Below are 16,264 nucleotides of genomic sequence, written 5' to 3'. Positions count from 1 at the left end.
GTTAGAAAACAGCAATTTTTAAGATGTAGTGTCCCGTGAGGTCAAACCTTTCAAGTCTGGTGTTGGTCTGGCATCCAGAATGGAACTAACCATGGCCAGGGATTGTCACTGCAGCCAGGCTGTGCACTGACTTGAGGTTCAGGGGTGGTGCAGCACAGTCCTGGAGTGGTTTTGGTCCTTCTTTTTTCTGCCGATGTGTTTACAGCTGACATCGTGTGACAGAAACACCCAGTTTGGGATTCCCCTCCCCCATGACACCGGGGCACACTATCTTGAGTTGAGAAAAGAGGAAGGAAGCTCCGAGCAGCAGCAAAATCTCGCAGAACGCTCGCAGCTGCCTCCGCCCGCTGCTCCTCCGAGGGTTGGGGATCAACTGCGCTTCCGGGGCCTGCGTTGGTCACCCATCTCCAAATCTGCATCCCTTAAATCTGGGATTCTTTGGCAGTGAGCATCCTTGGGAGCCTCCCGGATTCATGTGTGATGGCAGCATGGCACAAGACAGAGAAGAGTGGCGTGGGTAAGTAACTGAGGGAGCTGCCATTCGAGCGTTGTCTCTGTCTTCTGAGCAGGATGTGGGCAGGTGTTTTCTCTGGTGTGATGAGTTAACACCAGCCACTCCACCAGGGTGGCTTGATGGAAAGGATCAACTTTGAACAAAGTTTTAATCTTTCAAACAGAATGGCATGAAGTACATGAGTATCAGTTTTTCCCACCTTGGTGCTTTAGAAGCAGACTCAATAAGCAGTATATTGTATAATGTGCAGCAGCCAGAGGTTGTGAGGAACAAATGTAGGGGAAGGAGAATCCTACAGTTGCTTCTGCAAGACTGTCACTTGTGGTTAGTGTTACAGAAAAAAATCTGTGTTTGAGTTGCTAAGTAGTGCTTTTTGGAAGGAAAGTAATCTTAAAATGAATTATGTTAACTTGTACGAAGGACTGAACTGCTGTTTAAAAAAAGCCTTAAGTTGAAATCAAAGCTAAAGCACTTGAAGGATGTGTGCTAATACTTAGTTATTAAACTTCTAAATGACTCTAAAAGCATTTTTTAAAAGTAGGCCATAGTGGTTTGTGATATGTATTAAAAGCCCTACTGCCCTCATGAAATAAAATGTAGCACCAAGAAATTTATAAGAGAAAAATAATGTTTTGTTCAATGTCTATGTGCAGCAGTAGCAGAATTGCAAAATGGAAGTAGCCTATTCTGGTGGCAGTTTACATTACAAAATAAAAGGTGTGAATATTTTCTGTTTCAATTTTACAAATAGTAGAAAGCACCTAATTTTTGCACTTGTAACAGCCTCTATGGTACTTGCAAGGTACAGTAAAAGTCATCTTGTGAAATACATTGCTTCAAAAACTAATGACAATCCAATGATGTTTGTTTTCATGTCCAAAACACAATATAATTTACTCTAGAGTAGGTCAGTGGGAAGAACTGACACTGCAGACCTGCTGCTATTGCCCTTCCCCTGCTGCTCTCACGTGTGAGCACAGAGTGAGTTTGGTGTAAAAGGGAATCTGGGCACTCTGTCCCCTGCAGTGTGGTGATAGTCCTAACCCTTACTGGCCCTAAGTACGTCCATTTCCTGGGTTAAAGAGGGTTTTCTGTTAAACACCTGATAAGACACTATATATTTGTATGTAAGAAAATCCCAGTTGTAGCAGTGTCTGCGGTTTAGTCCGTCACAAAACAAAATAAACAACAATCAAATGGGCTTTCCAAAAATATTAGAACACTGGTTATGTAAGTGATCATACATGTGACTTTCTGGTAGGTTTTCTTCGGTAAGAGCATTCTGACTCTGTTTTTGCACCATTGCTTGAATTTAATAGATGAGTACAAATTCAACAACCTTTAGTTCATACCCAGAAGTTCTTTTCTTAGCAAAGCTGTTGGCTCACAGTTTGTCTTATTTTACTTTATCTTGGAAAAAATGTTTTCTTTCATTATCTAAGTTGGTGAGAAAAATGGGAGACTCTTTCACCCAGAATAATGAAAACAATCAAACAAACCCAGGCAAGCATTACCACCATCACTGGTTGTCCTGTCCCATAAATTACATAAATTTATGCTCTTACAAATTGACAGAAACATAGTCTAATTGCTAAATTTCAAGTAAATGAAACTTGTGGAATAATGAGGCCTGGAAAAGGGATATTGACAACTCTAGTCACAAATGAAGAGGTTTTGGAATTTACAGTCTGTTGTAAGCATGCCTTCTGTGTCTGAGGGAAATAAGAAATGTGGGCAAACTGAGTCTATGGAGTCAGAAGCTCGCTGAGAGTTGATGAGCTTTTGAAATAATACACACTGGAAGCTTTTTGAACATATAGGGCTACTTTGTATTCTGAGCCTTTGAAAGTCTTGGGTTTAAACCCCTGATTACAAGCCTCATGCTGAATTTTCAAGTCTCTCAGAAGTCTGCCTGATGCCTTCAGTTTCTGCTGATGAGCAGAGTTTCAGTTTGAGAGTGTTGAGCCTATCATGCTTTGGATGAGCAGACGACACTGCAGGGTGGATTTGGAAGACCACACCATCCCTTGGTTATGGTAAAATCCAGCCTGTTGTGCCCACAGAGAGAAAATACCTTTATGCAGCTAGTTTGGTATGTTAGACTTGCCTGGTTCTTCCTGGTTCTGGTAATCCACACTGGCTTTATTGTGTTTAAGAAGGAAAATAAGTAGCTCAAGTCAGCTAATACCTCCATCTGGCCCCAAGGTTAAGCAAGTGAGGAAATCTGTGTTCAATTGTTATCTGAGATAACAGCTCCTTACCTGAGAGCTGCAGATTTACCATTTGAGCATGATTTGCAGTAAATTAAATCATCTTCTAACCCCCCAGAGGTTCAGGACAAGTGTCTGACCTGTGATTTGTCCATCAGATCTGTGTCCATGTTGTGGTTGTTAAGGCATTCTTGCTCTGTGAGGTTTTAGAGGAGCTCCTTAACTTGGAATACTGGAACACATTTTTTATAGGTTTCTTTCCAGCAGTCAAGACATCCTGCTAGGAATGTATAATTTTTTCACCTGGGGTTTGTCTGTCTCCTTGCTGAATAATTTCACCCTGTTTTCATGAGAAGAAAATGGTAACAGAACACCAATAATTGATAACTTATGAGTACTTTACTACTCATAAAAGTGGAGCTGCATATTTAAAAAATAAAACAGGGTGCTCACTGAGCCTATTAATTAGAAATTGTTTGAATATGCAAAACAATGAGCTATTGCATTGAAATCATACCAAATTGTCCTTCTGTTATGGCAAAGTGCAATTAGGAGCTGGTTCAGCAATACCTTAGCTTTTTTTTTTTTTTTCAAATTCTGTATAAGGGTGGAAAAGTAGCCAATGAAAACAGCTTGAAACATGACTTGTTACAGAAAGTTGAGTCTCACAAGGAAACAATGTAATGCTTGTATTTTTTTTATAAAGAGCAGGACAGAGACTGCATGTGAAGGGAAATGGGCAGCAAAGACACGTAAGATTGTTAGGCCATATTATGCATTCATAAGACCTGTGTATGTTGCTGATGATGTTGGGCTATTTGTCACACTTTTTTGAGAGGTAGTTTGGGAGGTAGTTTATTACAAAACGTGTGGTTAGGTCTACAGCCTAAAACTTTGCACAGGGTCTTTTTAAACTTATCCTACCAAACAACGCAAGTTCTACAGTAAAATCTCTCCTGTAAAGTTTCCACTTAGTCATTTAGAAAAGTCTGAGCTGCTACATCTACTTCCTTTGCCAGTTTGTTGGTGCGCTTTTCAATGCATTCAGGGCTGTTAAATGAAGCTTTAAGAGAGAAAAACCAAAATGCAATGTAAATATATGACTCAGTAATTTGCATCTATATTTTGAGACAGCTACAACCAAGTAGCGCAGTGCATATTTTGAAATCCAAAGTATTTGCTGGTCAACAGTAATCTTGATCTCCATGGACTTTTCAGGAAAACAGTGTAAGAGCATGACCCTGCAAACACATCCCTCACCCTCCAAACACTCCAGAGAAATGTCTCTCGAAATGTCATGATAACTTTGCAGGGCTGTTTGCCATCCTCCCCTTCTGGAAAAGAGACCAGTCAGAATATAAGTACATATGTACTATACTGCATAAGACAAATTTTGTGTTGAGCTAAGGCAGTTCTGAGGAAGTGTTTTCAAGATTCTCTTGAATAAACAACTGAATCTGGGCAGCAGAGCCTCACTTCAAAGTTATACTTCTTTTACTCCTCCCTGTATGTTGAAAATGATTCAAGCCTTGCTCTCCCCATTCAGGAGGAGGAACTGCTGGGAGCCCCTTCATGTCAACAAAAATAGGAATTTATTCTTGGTCCAGTAAACTTCTTCAGTCTGAAATTCCTTCTAATTTCTGTTCCAGAAATATAACAAATATAATGATGGCAAAAGAAGCAAGAAACATAATTTATGGAATACTTGTAAAGTGAAGAGGAGTATTTAGCTCTACTCTCCTACTTCAGGCATCTTCCTGGAAGGCAATTTATTTTGAGAGTTTAATAATTTAAGTAAAATAAGTAAAATGTTTAAACAAAATGTGCCATTATGCATGTTGATCTAGCAAAGATGAATATCCTGTTTTAGAAACCTGGAGAGGAGAGCTAGAGGAACAAGAGAAGATGCTGATGGTAAACTCTGCTTCATAGATCAGCTTTCCCTCATCCAAACTGCTTTGGGCTTGGCTGCAGCGTGTGGCTGGATGGGATCAGTGCCAGAGGCAAAGCTCTGCTGAGTGATCCCTGTCCTGCACCCCTGGGGTCACCTTTAGCAGCCAGGCTCCTGTTCCCACCTGCACAGGTTAGCTGAGGTTCCAGGTGTTTGTATTTTAATCATTTTCCCTGTGTGATTGTAGCTTCTATAACTACTTCTACTCCAATGCTGCTGTAGAAGTCTCTAACCAAGCCCATGAAGAAAAAAAATTTACAGAGGCAGTTACCATAGGAGCCCACATCCTGTAACCCTGGAACAAAACTGGTGAAGAGGTTTATTTTCTTGAATTCTCTCTGAAGCTCTGCTGCTTCTTAACCACACATCGATAAGTTTCTGATTAGAGCACTTTTAAAATCCTCTGCTCCTGTGTTCTTTTCAGAGTCATACAGAGACTACAGAAAATTATGAAACTTGGTACTGTTTCCACATAAAACATGGTTTCACATTAAATCATCTAAACCCAGGAAAGAATTCAGCAAATTCAGTTTTCACAGGCATCTTTGTGCCCTTTCATACCAGTGTAGTCATAAATTTGTCAACTGAGTGCCTAAATCCTTTGGGCCAGTAAACAAACAATTCCCCAGCACTTATGATTGTGTATTTATCAAAGACCTGTATCTAAGGAGGTTCTCCTATATCCTGTGCAGAGCAGTGCTGATCAACACTGCTTTCCACAGACTTACTGAATTTTCTGTGGGGTTGGTTTGTTTGGCTTTTGTTTTCAGCCCTGACCATTTTCAGCACCTTTCCTTTTGCACAAGAAAAGAGACTATTTAATGGTGACAAATGGAGCTTCTTGATAGAATTATGGTTCTGTTTGTCTAGCCTAGTGTATTTATCCCAGCATCCAAATCTTAGTGACCATGTCTGGTTTTTAGTTTAACTCTAGTCTGTGACTGTATTGAAAAATAGTATTTTCCTCCTTTAATTTTCCAGCTATATACAATTTCAAAGGCACAGGAAGATCACAACTGCCTCTACAGATTGGTGATGTGGTCCGTATCTTGGAGTCCTCTGAAGGTAAGTCACATTTCCCATTTCTTGGTGAATAACATAATCCTTTCACCTCACAGCAACTCCCTGTATGACATTAGCAGCTGTCTAATGCTCTTATTTTTAGTGGTGGTGGTGGTGGTCTATTTTGAGGAAGAACCTAATCTTTTCTGAAGTGCCAAAATTAGACATATTACAGTACATGTGGTTTTTTGGGATGCCTTTACCAAATGAGGAAGTCACAAAGGTGAATGTACAGTCCATGAAGTTTGGGCCAGTTTGTGATATACCTCATGGAATTTATATTAAATTTTATTTAAGTTTTAATGGAGTACACTTTTTGCCTCTAAACTAAATATTGTGAGGAGATACTCAGCACCCCCATCATCCTATTGTATAGTATGGAAACCCAGCTAAAGAGATCTGAGGGTCAGCATAATAGAAATAGTTCTGAAAACCATCCAACTTACTGACCATGGTAAGGAGCAGAAGGTCAAGTCATGCATGATTGGCAGTCGATACCTTCACAATTCTACTGAATTCTCTGTAAGTCTGACAGAGATTCTGAGGTCTTCGTTCGTAAAAAGCAAGGAGGGTGTGGTTGTTATTTTAGCTCACAGCAACATCTGCAGACACCTAACTTCTAAGTGTGACTTACTTCCAATTTGCAGTGGTGCTCTTCACCAGGTGAAGAGTTTTTTTAAAAAATTATCAAGTGCCTAAAGTTCTGCAAGGTATATTGTGAAATTTTCTTCTTCAACCTGCTTCTGCTGACAGAACCTGCAGCTGTTGTATCTTAACAGCAGTTATGTTAAAATGGGAGGTGAATTGCTGCATCACACGTGGCAGAGCCAGCTCAGTGTTGAGACACTTGGTTTGTTGTGGTCACAAGGCTACAAAACTGAAGCTGTGTGAACCCAGCCTGTTCCACCACACAGAACTCGAGGTTGTTCTGTCCGGAAACAACAAAGGATTTGAGGGAGGAGCACCCCAGACACCAGGTTTACAATGTATTGGAGCACGAAACCATCATTATTTCTCTCCTGTTTGTAAGATTAATTCAATATCTTTAAGCATCAGTGAAAACATTGATGTCACTCAGCAGTCAAAAGATGCTTCTCTCAGAGTCATAGTGATTTGTGTCCTCTCCTAAAAGAATTCTTTAAGCCTCCATTCTAAACCTTTTGGCTGAGAACAAAACAAACACACAAACCAGGAACCTCCTCATCCCTGTATTGTTTGTTAGTTGCAGAAATAGCATTTCAGTTTTCTGATTCCTGTGGCACATTTGTTGTCAGCCCAGCCTAATGAGTTAGGTGCTAATCATATGGGGTTATTTTTTTAATCTAAAAGTCTTTTCTGAATCTTCTGCCCTTGATATGGTCTGTCATGCCTTGCTTTATGGAATATATTTGTCAATGAAGAAGTTAAATCCTTCTCCTTGTGTGAGTGAAGTTCACTCACTTTTATCAGATATCTTCAAAATATGTTGCCAGCTGCAGCTGGCGAGTAACCAACAGTGACAGGTTTTTCTTCCTGTGCTCATTTTATGTCCCATTTTAGTTGGGTTTGCATGCACAAAATTTATGCACAGAACATATATGTGCTGTCACAGCAAGTGGGATGAAACAGATTCTACACACTTGGTTGTAAATTGAGACTATGTGCAAATAATTCCGTTTTAGCAGTAAGATGGCATTTCATTGTTGAGAAAACACAGGGGGAAAAAAACTATCTGTCCTGAATCTTTCTCTGAGGTCAGCTATCATCCTGTGACTTTTAGCATCGTCTTTCTGACTGTACTGTTTGGTGGTTTTGGTTTATTTATATTTTTTATGCTCTGCTTACACGGCTACAATACCTGTGCTGTGATAGAAATGGTGAGAGAGAAAGAGTGATAGCAAAGAGATCATATTTGTTTGTTAAATTATCATTAGAAAATGTGTGCTTTTACTCATAAATTCTTTCTACGGGATGAAAAAATTTTAGTATTCAACAGAGTTAGTGTTGCTGCACAGGTGGTTTCTCATGATGGGGTATATGCACAGTGGATGTGGTCCCTGATCTAATTTAGTCATGTTGAACTCTGCTTTTTATGTTTTTTGTAGTTTATTTTGACTTAATTGTGGACTAGATGGAACAAAGCCTGAATTAATTTTTTACTTGCTCCTACTGCAGGACTGCACTCTTGTCTTTCACAAGGGCTTTCCAGTTACAAATGGAGCAGAACCCAATAATAGCCCTGAGTTTTCTTGAGATTCCAATTTGAATTTTACCCCAGGAGGCTGTTTATTCGAGATGACTCCAGAAGCTGTAATTCCTCATGGCAGAAAAATGGCTTAGTCTTATCCTGTTCAAGGAAATTGGATATGTAACAACCATGTGCTGTATTGAATTAATCCCAGGCCTAGAACACAGTCAGAGCTTCCTGGGCTATCCAGGACCAAGGGTGATTGTGGCTGAGACAGAAATAGAAATGTATATTATATCCATATGCATTATATTATTACATGTGCATATAGTACACTGCAAAACAATTTATTCTACCTATTTTACGTGAGCATGGGGTGTTAAATTCTCTGTAAAGTTATCTGTACTTACTGTGTAAGACTTGAAAGTAGACCATATAATCATATTTGATAAAATTTGAGTCATACTTAATAAAATCCCTGCTATTCACTTTAATCTATGTATGTATGAAGTAACTATTAATTTTTACAAATACAATGCTAGATATTTCTTTTGTTAAATAAACCCCATGACTTTATTGTGTGCTTTTTAATGCATATTTTTTTTGTCATACCAAGTAATCTTTCTTCCTTTTAGGTTGGTACAAGGGTTACCTAGTGAGATACAAAGGAGCAGAGGTAAGATCCTCCTGTTCATTCCTATAAGATGGTTCTTCAGGAATCAACCCTTGATTTGGGTTTTTTTTTTATCTCTCAGTAGATAGCTGACTTGAGAGATCTTAACAGGACTATCTCCAACTTCTTTCTTTTCAAGATGAATAAAATGATCAGCATTCATCCTGGGCAGTGTTGGTAAATAGCAATGAGGACTGGGAAAAGCAGGTCAATCAAGAAGAAATGACTGTGCCTTCTGGTTAATGGTGTTGAAGGCACCATTTGGATTGAATTCTGAGTTAATTTGCTGCTAGATGTGTTTGTGTCTGTACTCTTTGTAAGGATTCTTTAGGCTACAAGCAATATAAACAACGTGTATGAGGCCTAAATTCTTAAATATTTCTAATGTGCAAAAACCAAATTAACTTTCAAAACAGTCACTATTCTTAAACCTGAAAATGGAAAGCCACAGATGAATAGTTTTTAGCCTGGGTATGATGACTCCTAAGTTAAGTAGCAAGAAAATGACTTCTTAGTTTCAAATGCACTTTTCTAGAAGAAAAGCATTTTTGTTTGTAACTTGCTCTTACTGTAAGATTTTTTTAGGGGGCAGCAATGCAAATGCATTAGAACACTACACCTGTGTTTTAATTATTCCTTTGACATTTCTTTTGACTGAAAATGCTATAACCTTTTATTCTACATGACATTTTTATTTTAATCAATTAAAATCTAGCCTAAAACTAAAAAGGGAAAATATTTGCCAGAACCACTTCCTTTTAACTAATTCTTAATTAATTCCTAATATTGCTAAAGGGCTTCAAGATTAACATGCATAACATGCTTTAGAAAGTATTATTATTTTCATGTACTAAGATCACTAAATTTACCATTACTTGGACCTTCTTCTTTTACTTTGTTTCTTCACAGACTTTTTTGAACTTAAATCTTAATGAAAAAATGTGTAAGTGATAAGACATGATTGTGTTTTGATTAAGATCCAGTGATTAAAAGAAAATGGTTATAAAAGCTGAAATCTAATTTGGAGAAAGACTTTGTAAAGTAGCACATTTGTTATTGAATTATTATGGTCTTGAAGTACCATAAGTGAGATATTGAATAGAGAACAAACCAGGAAGATTCTAGTTAATTACCAAGGTGAGATTGCCAGCTCATGTGAGGATTGTCATGGACAGACTGATTGTCAAACATTGCTTTGGGATGACTGAAGACATTTCAGCTTTTGTACAGCAAAGACACATCAATTACATCACTTTGTCTGGTGACCATTTGTTTTCTACAATTGAAAATTAAAATAGGTGTTGAGAATGTCATGAAATCTGGTGCCTCCTTGGCTACATCTTGCTGGGCATCTCTGCACATCCCTGGGGAGCAGATGAGGCTGCAATCCCAGCTACAGTGGGGACACACACGTTTGGGAGGGCTGAGACTTTAGGGCTTTATTGTCTCCCCTCCTTGTGCATTGCAAATATTTCTGTCAGTATGCAATGATCCTGTATCAGTACTTCTCCTTTGGTTTGATAATCAAGCTGATCTCTAAATTAGATTGTGTTTCTGTCCAGGAAAGTGGAATGTATGAGATGATGCACAGACAAAATATTTCTTTACTGAATTTAAGCTGTATTTTATGAAATTGTATTTAATTGAACTGTTTTCTGGGGTGGAAAATGCTGTTTCTTATTAAGAAAGATGCCTATGCATTCTGTATTTGCAGAAATATGAAAAAACTTTTATTATTTGTCTGTTAAATAGAAATGCATCTATTTGGACAGAAAACCAAATAACCAGCAGTTAAATTGGGTATTACAGTTTGTCATTACATTTTATGTTCATATTCGTGGTTGTTACCTCAATGTTCTTGAGGTAACAACCATGAATATGAACATAAAATGTAATAAACATGAGGGGAATAAGTGTGGATTAATATTTTTTCTTCTCCTTCAACAGGGAATATTTCCCAAATCCTTCATCCACATCAAGGAAGCTACTGCTGAAAAGAAAAGGTATTGAATTTATCTGTTTTATTACATAATTGAACTTGTCTGCCAAAGAATGAGTTTTAAGGCATTTATGTATCTCACCCACAGTAATTATAATATACACCCATGAAATGCAGACACTCTGATAAGTTTCTTTCTCTTTCCTAGACATACAGAAAATATCATTCCTGCTGAGATTCCCTTAGTCCAAGAAGTTACCACTACTCTCTGGGAATGGGGAAGCATCTGGAAACAGCTCTATGTGGTAGGACATTTTCCATACTGTTTGTTACCTGTTACCCCAATGTGCATAAAAAGGATAATTCTTCAAACTAATGTTTTTTCCTACATTCAGGGCAGGGTCTGGGTGGATTAAAGAAATTGCTTCCTCACTACTAAGATTTTCTTCAGTGGTTTTAAATGCCTAGTGGCTTTAAATCTAGTCCAGTCATCAACCTTGGACTGGATGATCTTGGAGGTCTCTTCCCACCTGGATGATTCTGTGATTCTGAAAAGGGAAAGCTGACTTGCTGCTGAGGAGTGGTTTAACTTCACGCCTGTTTTTTCAACCTTGAGTATCCCATACATGCTGAATTTTTCATCATTTGGATTTGTAGAGTTGAAAAGTTTCCAGATAGGAGTATAAAACATAACTAAGATGCATTTAAAATGTATTTCATGGAATGCTAGAACAGAAGTTATTCAAGGGTTACTGTGAGCATGTAGCTATTAACAGTTGGCAATTTCAAGAATTGTGCTGACTGTTCCAGGATCTCAGCCACTGGGTTCTGCTTTATCTCTTTTGGGGCAAAGAAATGTTAAATATGCTGTAGTTTTCTGAAACATGCCACTTGTTAGTCTTGTTGATTAAGTCAATGAAAACCCTTCTTTTTTTGCAGTGAATTACAGTAAAACTGCTTTAGTGACTTCTGTGTGTTCTCTCACTTTTCTCTTAAATGTGTTAGCACCATGATCAAATGTAGATGTTCCCAGCATGGTCCTATCAGTATCTCATAAAGAAGTTCATTGTTTTTGTGATGTTTTCTCTTGATGAGAATTTGTTAAAGAACTCTAAACCAGCACAACTAAACAAAAATAACACAATTCCCTATCCTGATACAAACTGTTTAAATTTAATGTAATTTTTTTATGATGACATGGGATATCCTGTCCTTAACAATTTGTGGTATGAAAGGAGGAAGGCAGGCTCATTACTTTGCATACTTCTTGTTCCTGCTGTCATTTAGCATTAAATATGACACATAGCCTTTAGTTGTCAAGACCAGTGTTTCACTTCAACTCGAAGACTGAAACTTATTGAGGTTTTTTTTTTCTCTCTTAGACAAATAAGAAAGCTCAGTTCCAGCAGGTGCAGTCCATGATGTATGACCTGATGGAGTGGAGGTCACAGCTTTTGTCCGGGACTTTGCCAAAAGATGAGCTCAAAGAACTCAAACAGAAAGTAACATCCAAAATTGATTATGGTAACAAGTAAGTGGTCTCCACTGCTTCTGGAAAACATGATTTATTTTAAAACATGGCACCAATGAGATGATAGTAAAGTTTTTGTGTTTACAGGTTTGGAATTCAAAAGTGTCGATCATAGAAAATCTTTTTCAGACTTCTCCCTGTTACTCCTGTGCTAATAGTGGATACCATGATGACGCTTCTCATAGCAAAATGCCTTTTAAAAATGTTAATTTATTTCTTAATTAAAATACATGACATCATCAATTGGGAATATTTGAGGGCAGATAACTGGCCTCTATATACATCTATCACCAGCGTGCTTCAGGCCCAAATGTTGTCCATCCTTCACAAACATGGCTATGTTCAGTAGTGTAATGTGACCCTCCAAGTGGTGCTGGCAAACTGTACTGAGTCTGCAAACAAACACACATATAATCCACACCCAGCTCACTAGGGAATTTCCAGGCAGAACTCTCTTTCTGGTAATAGAAGTGAAACCACCAGGGACAGAATAGTTATTTGACAAAATGTCTTGTCTGCTCCTTGCTAATAAAAAGTCACTGCAACACAACAGATTTTTTTTGGCAAAATTGTGGGCTTATGTGAGGTCAGTGGTGTTCCACCATCTGATAAGGGGGAAGAGAGAAAGAGAGAGCTTGGTTAAAAAACCTTCGCAGTATTGTTTTCACAAGCATTAGAATCTGCTATAAATTGTGTTTAGCTATTCTAAGTGACTGTGGTTGTTGTGGCCTGAAGGCCTCTATGCAGCTGAAAGTCTCCAGTTACCTGTGGCTACACATAAAAAATGACCACCAGGGGTTATGAAACTCTTATCTCATTCACTGTGATTTGGATGTAAATTTGTAATAAACTGCATTCATACAGAACACACCATGGAAAACACATATCCTACTGCAGTGTGTGGAGCTGAATGGTCACTCAAAACCTGAATTTAATTTGAAGTGCTCCAATCAAAGAAGCCCAGCTGTGATTAAGACAACATTAAAATTAATTTGCTTTCAGATTTTTGTTTTCCCACTCTTATATTCTTTCTGTTTTATGAGACAGTAAACTGCTTCCTTTGGAATAGCAGGGTGAAGGGGACATTTAAAATTATTTGGACTGCAAGCTGGATAGTGTTTGTAAACTTCTGAATGTGTGGGGCTGAGTTGTGTGGTGTGAAGGAAACTTGCCGAACTGTGGAGAAGGAATAAAGGGGAATGACAATGGAGGCTGAGTGGGTCACTGGGAGAGGGGAAAAAAGTGGCAAGGAAAAGGGCATGATTTGTATTGAGAGCAGGGCAGAACAGAGCAGACCTAAGTATTGGAAATGAAAGGGTGAGAGAACAACATAAGAGCAGAAGGTTACAGGAAGACCCTACACACCTTAATTACAAATGTTGAATGTTAAAAGCTAAAAGCAATGAAGACTGCTAAAAGTCATTGAACAGGGGTGAATCTATTTTATGTGAGAGGCACTTCAATGCTTTGGTGACATTACTATAAATTCCTAAATATTGTAGAGCAGCTTAAAAACAATCACAGGGTGTAGTTAAATTTTTCTTAGCTGAAATACTGTTGCATGTATTTAAATTTTATAACTTTCAATCTTTGTGGGCCTCCCTGTTTGTTACGTTTTTAAGCTTTCTTCATATGGAAGGAAATAACCCTACCATGATGCCTTTTGTATTTTCACAGAATACTTGAGCTAGACCTGATAGTTAGAGATGAAGACGGAAATATCTTGGATCCAGATAAAACCAGTGTTATCAGCCTATTTCATGCACATGAAGAAGCAACTAATAAAATCACTGAGCGAATTAAGGAGGAAATGGTAGGAAAGACTGGATAAACTTTATGATTCCTTTGCTAAAATATAAACAAAAAAAGAGTCTAAGGGTTGAAGGATGAAATCTTCTGCCATAAACATTGGTAGAAAAACTTTGCTTCTGAGTTTATTAAGAGTAGATCCACATTTGTGTTATGACTATGGCTAAGACTCAAATGGTATTAGTTGCATTTGTGCACTGGATTTGGGCTGTGGTCTGGGCTGAAAGCTTGGGTCTAAAATTGGTTCCAAATCCAGTCTTGGATTCCTGTATGGAAATATGTCTCTTCCTTCCATCTGTGGACTACTCAATAGGCTGAATTGCATAGTGAATATTTACACACTTGGAGTTCAGACTGCAAAGCAGGACTGAGCACAGCTTGTTTTCAATAGAGATCTTGTGATCTCACTAGGTCTTGTGACTTCACTGGTTGTTTGCTAAGTAATGCTGCTTGCTAGTTAGTCTGATGAAGCTGAAGAATTTAAGCTCACTGAAGAGGAACTAAGGTGAATTCAGCATAATCTTGTGGACATCAGAAGTCTGTGTGCCAAAGCAAAGCTGACAAGTGCATAAATTTAATCTTTTAAAATGCAAAGCAGGTGACTACACTTCCTTGACCTTTTGCAATATTGAATCTCTGCAGGGATTTTTAAGCCCCTTTGGTTCTTTTCTCCATTTATGAGAAAGTAAACTGTAAAAGAGCAAGTAAAACACTTGACAGAAAATAGTTGGTTTATCATGACACTTCAGTAACGCCCATGACAAATCACTGGAAAACACCTTGTAATTAACTGACAATATAAGGAAAATGAAACTTGGGAGTTTGTGATAGACTGTGGTGATTTATTTTAAAAATAGAGACAAACAACAGGTTTAGAAGTGTTAAGAAGCTGCTTCTTGGCGGTTAAAATGGGATGTAGGCAGGATTCAGGAGCCTGTTTTTGAGTCCATGAACCCGCTCAGCTGTGTCCTGATCGCAGCATGTTATTTGTCTCCTCTTCAAAGAGATGAATTTCATTTTACCATTGCTTCTAGCACACTGAAACCCCACTGTGATGTAGATCATAGGCCTTCTGCTACATCTTACTGTGTTCAAAAATATATTATTTCCAGCTTGTAGGCTTGTCACTGTCTTGACATCTTGATACTTGCTCTTCTCTTTAAAAGAGGGGAGAGTATTTCCCCCTTTGCATCATTGCCCACTGGTTGAAAAACTGGCCTAAGACATGGGAGACATGGAATCACAGAATATCTCAAGGTGGAAGAGAATTATGAGAATTATTGAGTCCAACTCCCTGCTCTCTGTTTCAAGTTTAACCATTACATATACTACAAAGTGAAACTGCTCATACTATCCCACCATTTCATTCATGGATTATTATTAACTAATGCTTTTTCTCCTCCTGAGCAGTCAAAGGATCAACCAGATTATGCATCGTACTCCCGAATGTCTTCATCCCCCACCCACAGCCTGTATGTCTTTGTGAGGAATTTTGTTTGCCGGATTGGAGAGGATGCAGAACTCTTTATGTCACTCTATGATCCACAGAAATCAACAATTATAAGGTAAAGCTTCTTTCTTTGAGTGCAGAGGAGTAGCAAATGCAACCAGCCAAAATGAAGTAAAATAATTGCCAATGTGTTATAAAAATATAATAATGCACAGAATACATAAATAAAAGGAAGAAAACCAAAAGGAAAGTGAAGCATGGACAGATCTAGTTGTTGACTGCTGCTAAAAGTTTCTAAATTTCCAAATATTTTTTTAGGTGATTCCTGGATTGAACATTTCAGAAGTTTGGAAAAGCCTGAGCCCACTTCAGATTTAAGAGATTGCTCTTGATGGGGAATATTGTGGTGTTTGGAGTAAAGTGCTGAAGTGGGGGGAGTGGAGAAGAAGTTAGAGTAATTTACAAGTTCCTGGATAGATTAAGTTTCTGTTGAATATTCCCATCAAACAGACTATGGTGATGATAAACTTGCCTGAAAAAAAGGTGCCCATTTGTGTTATGTTCAAGTTACTCTTTTAAAACTTACTGTTGATATTTGTTTAGTGTTTTTCTTGTCTTTTTAGTCTGGTCTTAGATTTAAACCATCACCAGAGACTGTTATAAAATTTCTGTACTCTGTAAAGGAAGAAGTTTTAAATCATTTGACAATGAGATATTCATCTTCCAAACAGTGAGAACTACTTGGTGAGATGGGGGAGTCGAGGCTTTCCAAAGGAGATTGATATGCTCAACAATCTTAAAGTGGTGTTCACAGTAAGTGTTTTCCAATTTATTTCATATTTGCAAATGAATTTGTCTCTTCTCTGTGGTCACTGTCAGACTCATAAAGAGTGAGCAAGATGAAGAAGGAAGCAGAGGTAATCTCAGGAACAGAGGATGATGACAAATCACTGAGTTC

At 38.1% G+C, this 16,264-nt stretch overlaps 1 protein-coding gene across 1 annotated transcript in view; it reads left to right on the top strand.

Annotated features, from left to right (window-relative positions):
* The first annotated feature begins 301 nt into the window (after nt 1-301).
* Nucleotides 302-16,264, top strand: part of DOCK2 (dedicator of cytokinesis 2) — a 149,967-nt gene continuing 134,004 nt past the window's right edge. Inside the window, exons 1-9 of the mRNA XM_085073400.1 lie at nt 302-517; nt 5,657-5,740; nt 8,540-8,580; nt 10,525-10,580; nt 10,725-10,821; nt 11,899-12,047; nt 13,725-13,860; nt 15,267-15,421; nt 16,038-16,119. Of these exons, the coding sequence (XP_084929526.1) occupies nt 481-517; nt 5,657-5,740; nt 8,540-8,580; nt 10,525-10,580; nt 10,725-10,821; nt 11,899-12,047; nt 13,725-13,860; nt 15,267-15,421; nt 16,038-16,119 (837 nt within the window). The 5' untranslated portion in view covers nt 302-480. The remainder of the gene's footprint in view (nt 518-5,656; nt 5,741-8,539; nt 8,581-10,524; nt 10,581-10,724; nt 10,822-11,898; nt 12,048-13,724; nt 13,861-15,266; nt 15,422-16,037; nt 16,120-16,264) is intronic.

The sequence above is a fragment of the Lichenostomus cassidix genome, chromosome 13 (assembly GCF_008360975.1).
Source record: "Lichenostomus cassidix isolate B80296 chromosome 13, HeHo_3.0, whole genome shotgun sequence".
Lineage (NCBI taxonomy): Eukaryota > Metazoa > Chordata > Aves > Passeriformes > Meliphagidae > Lichenostomus > Lichenostomus cassidix.
The sequence above is the reverse complement of the archived record's forward strand: the minus strand, read 5'-3'. Positions and strand labels throughout refer to the sequence as shown.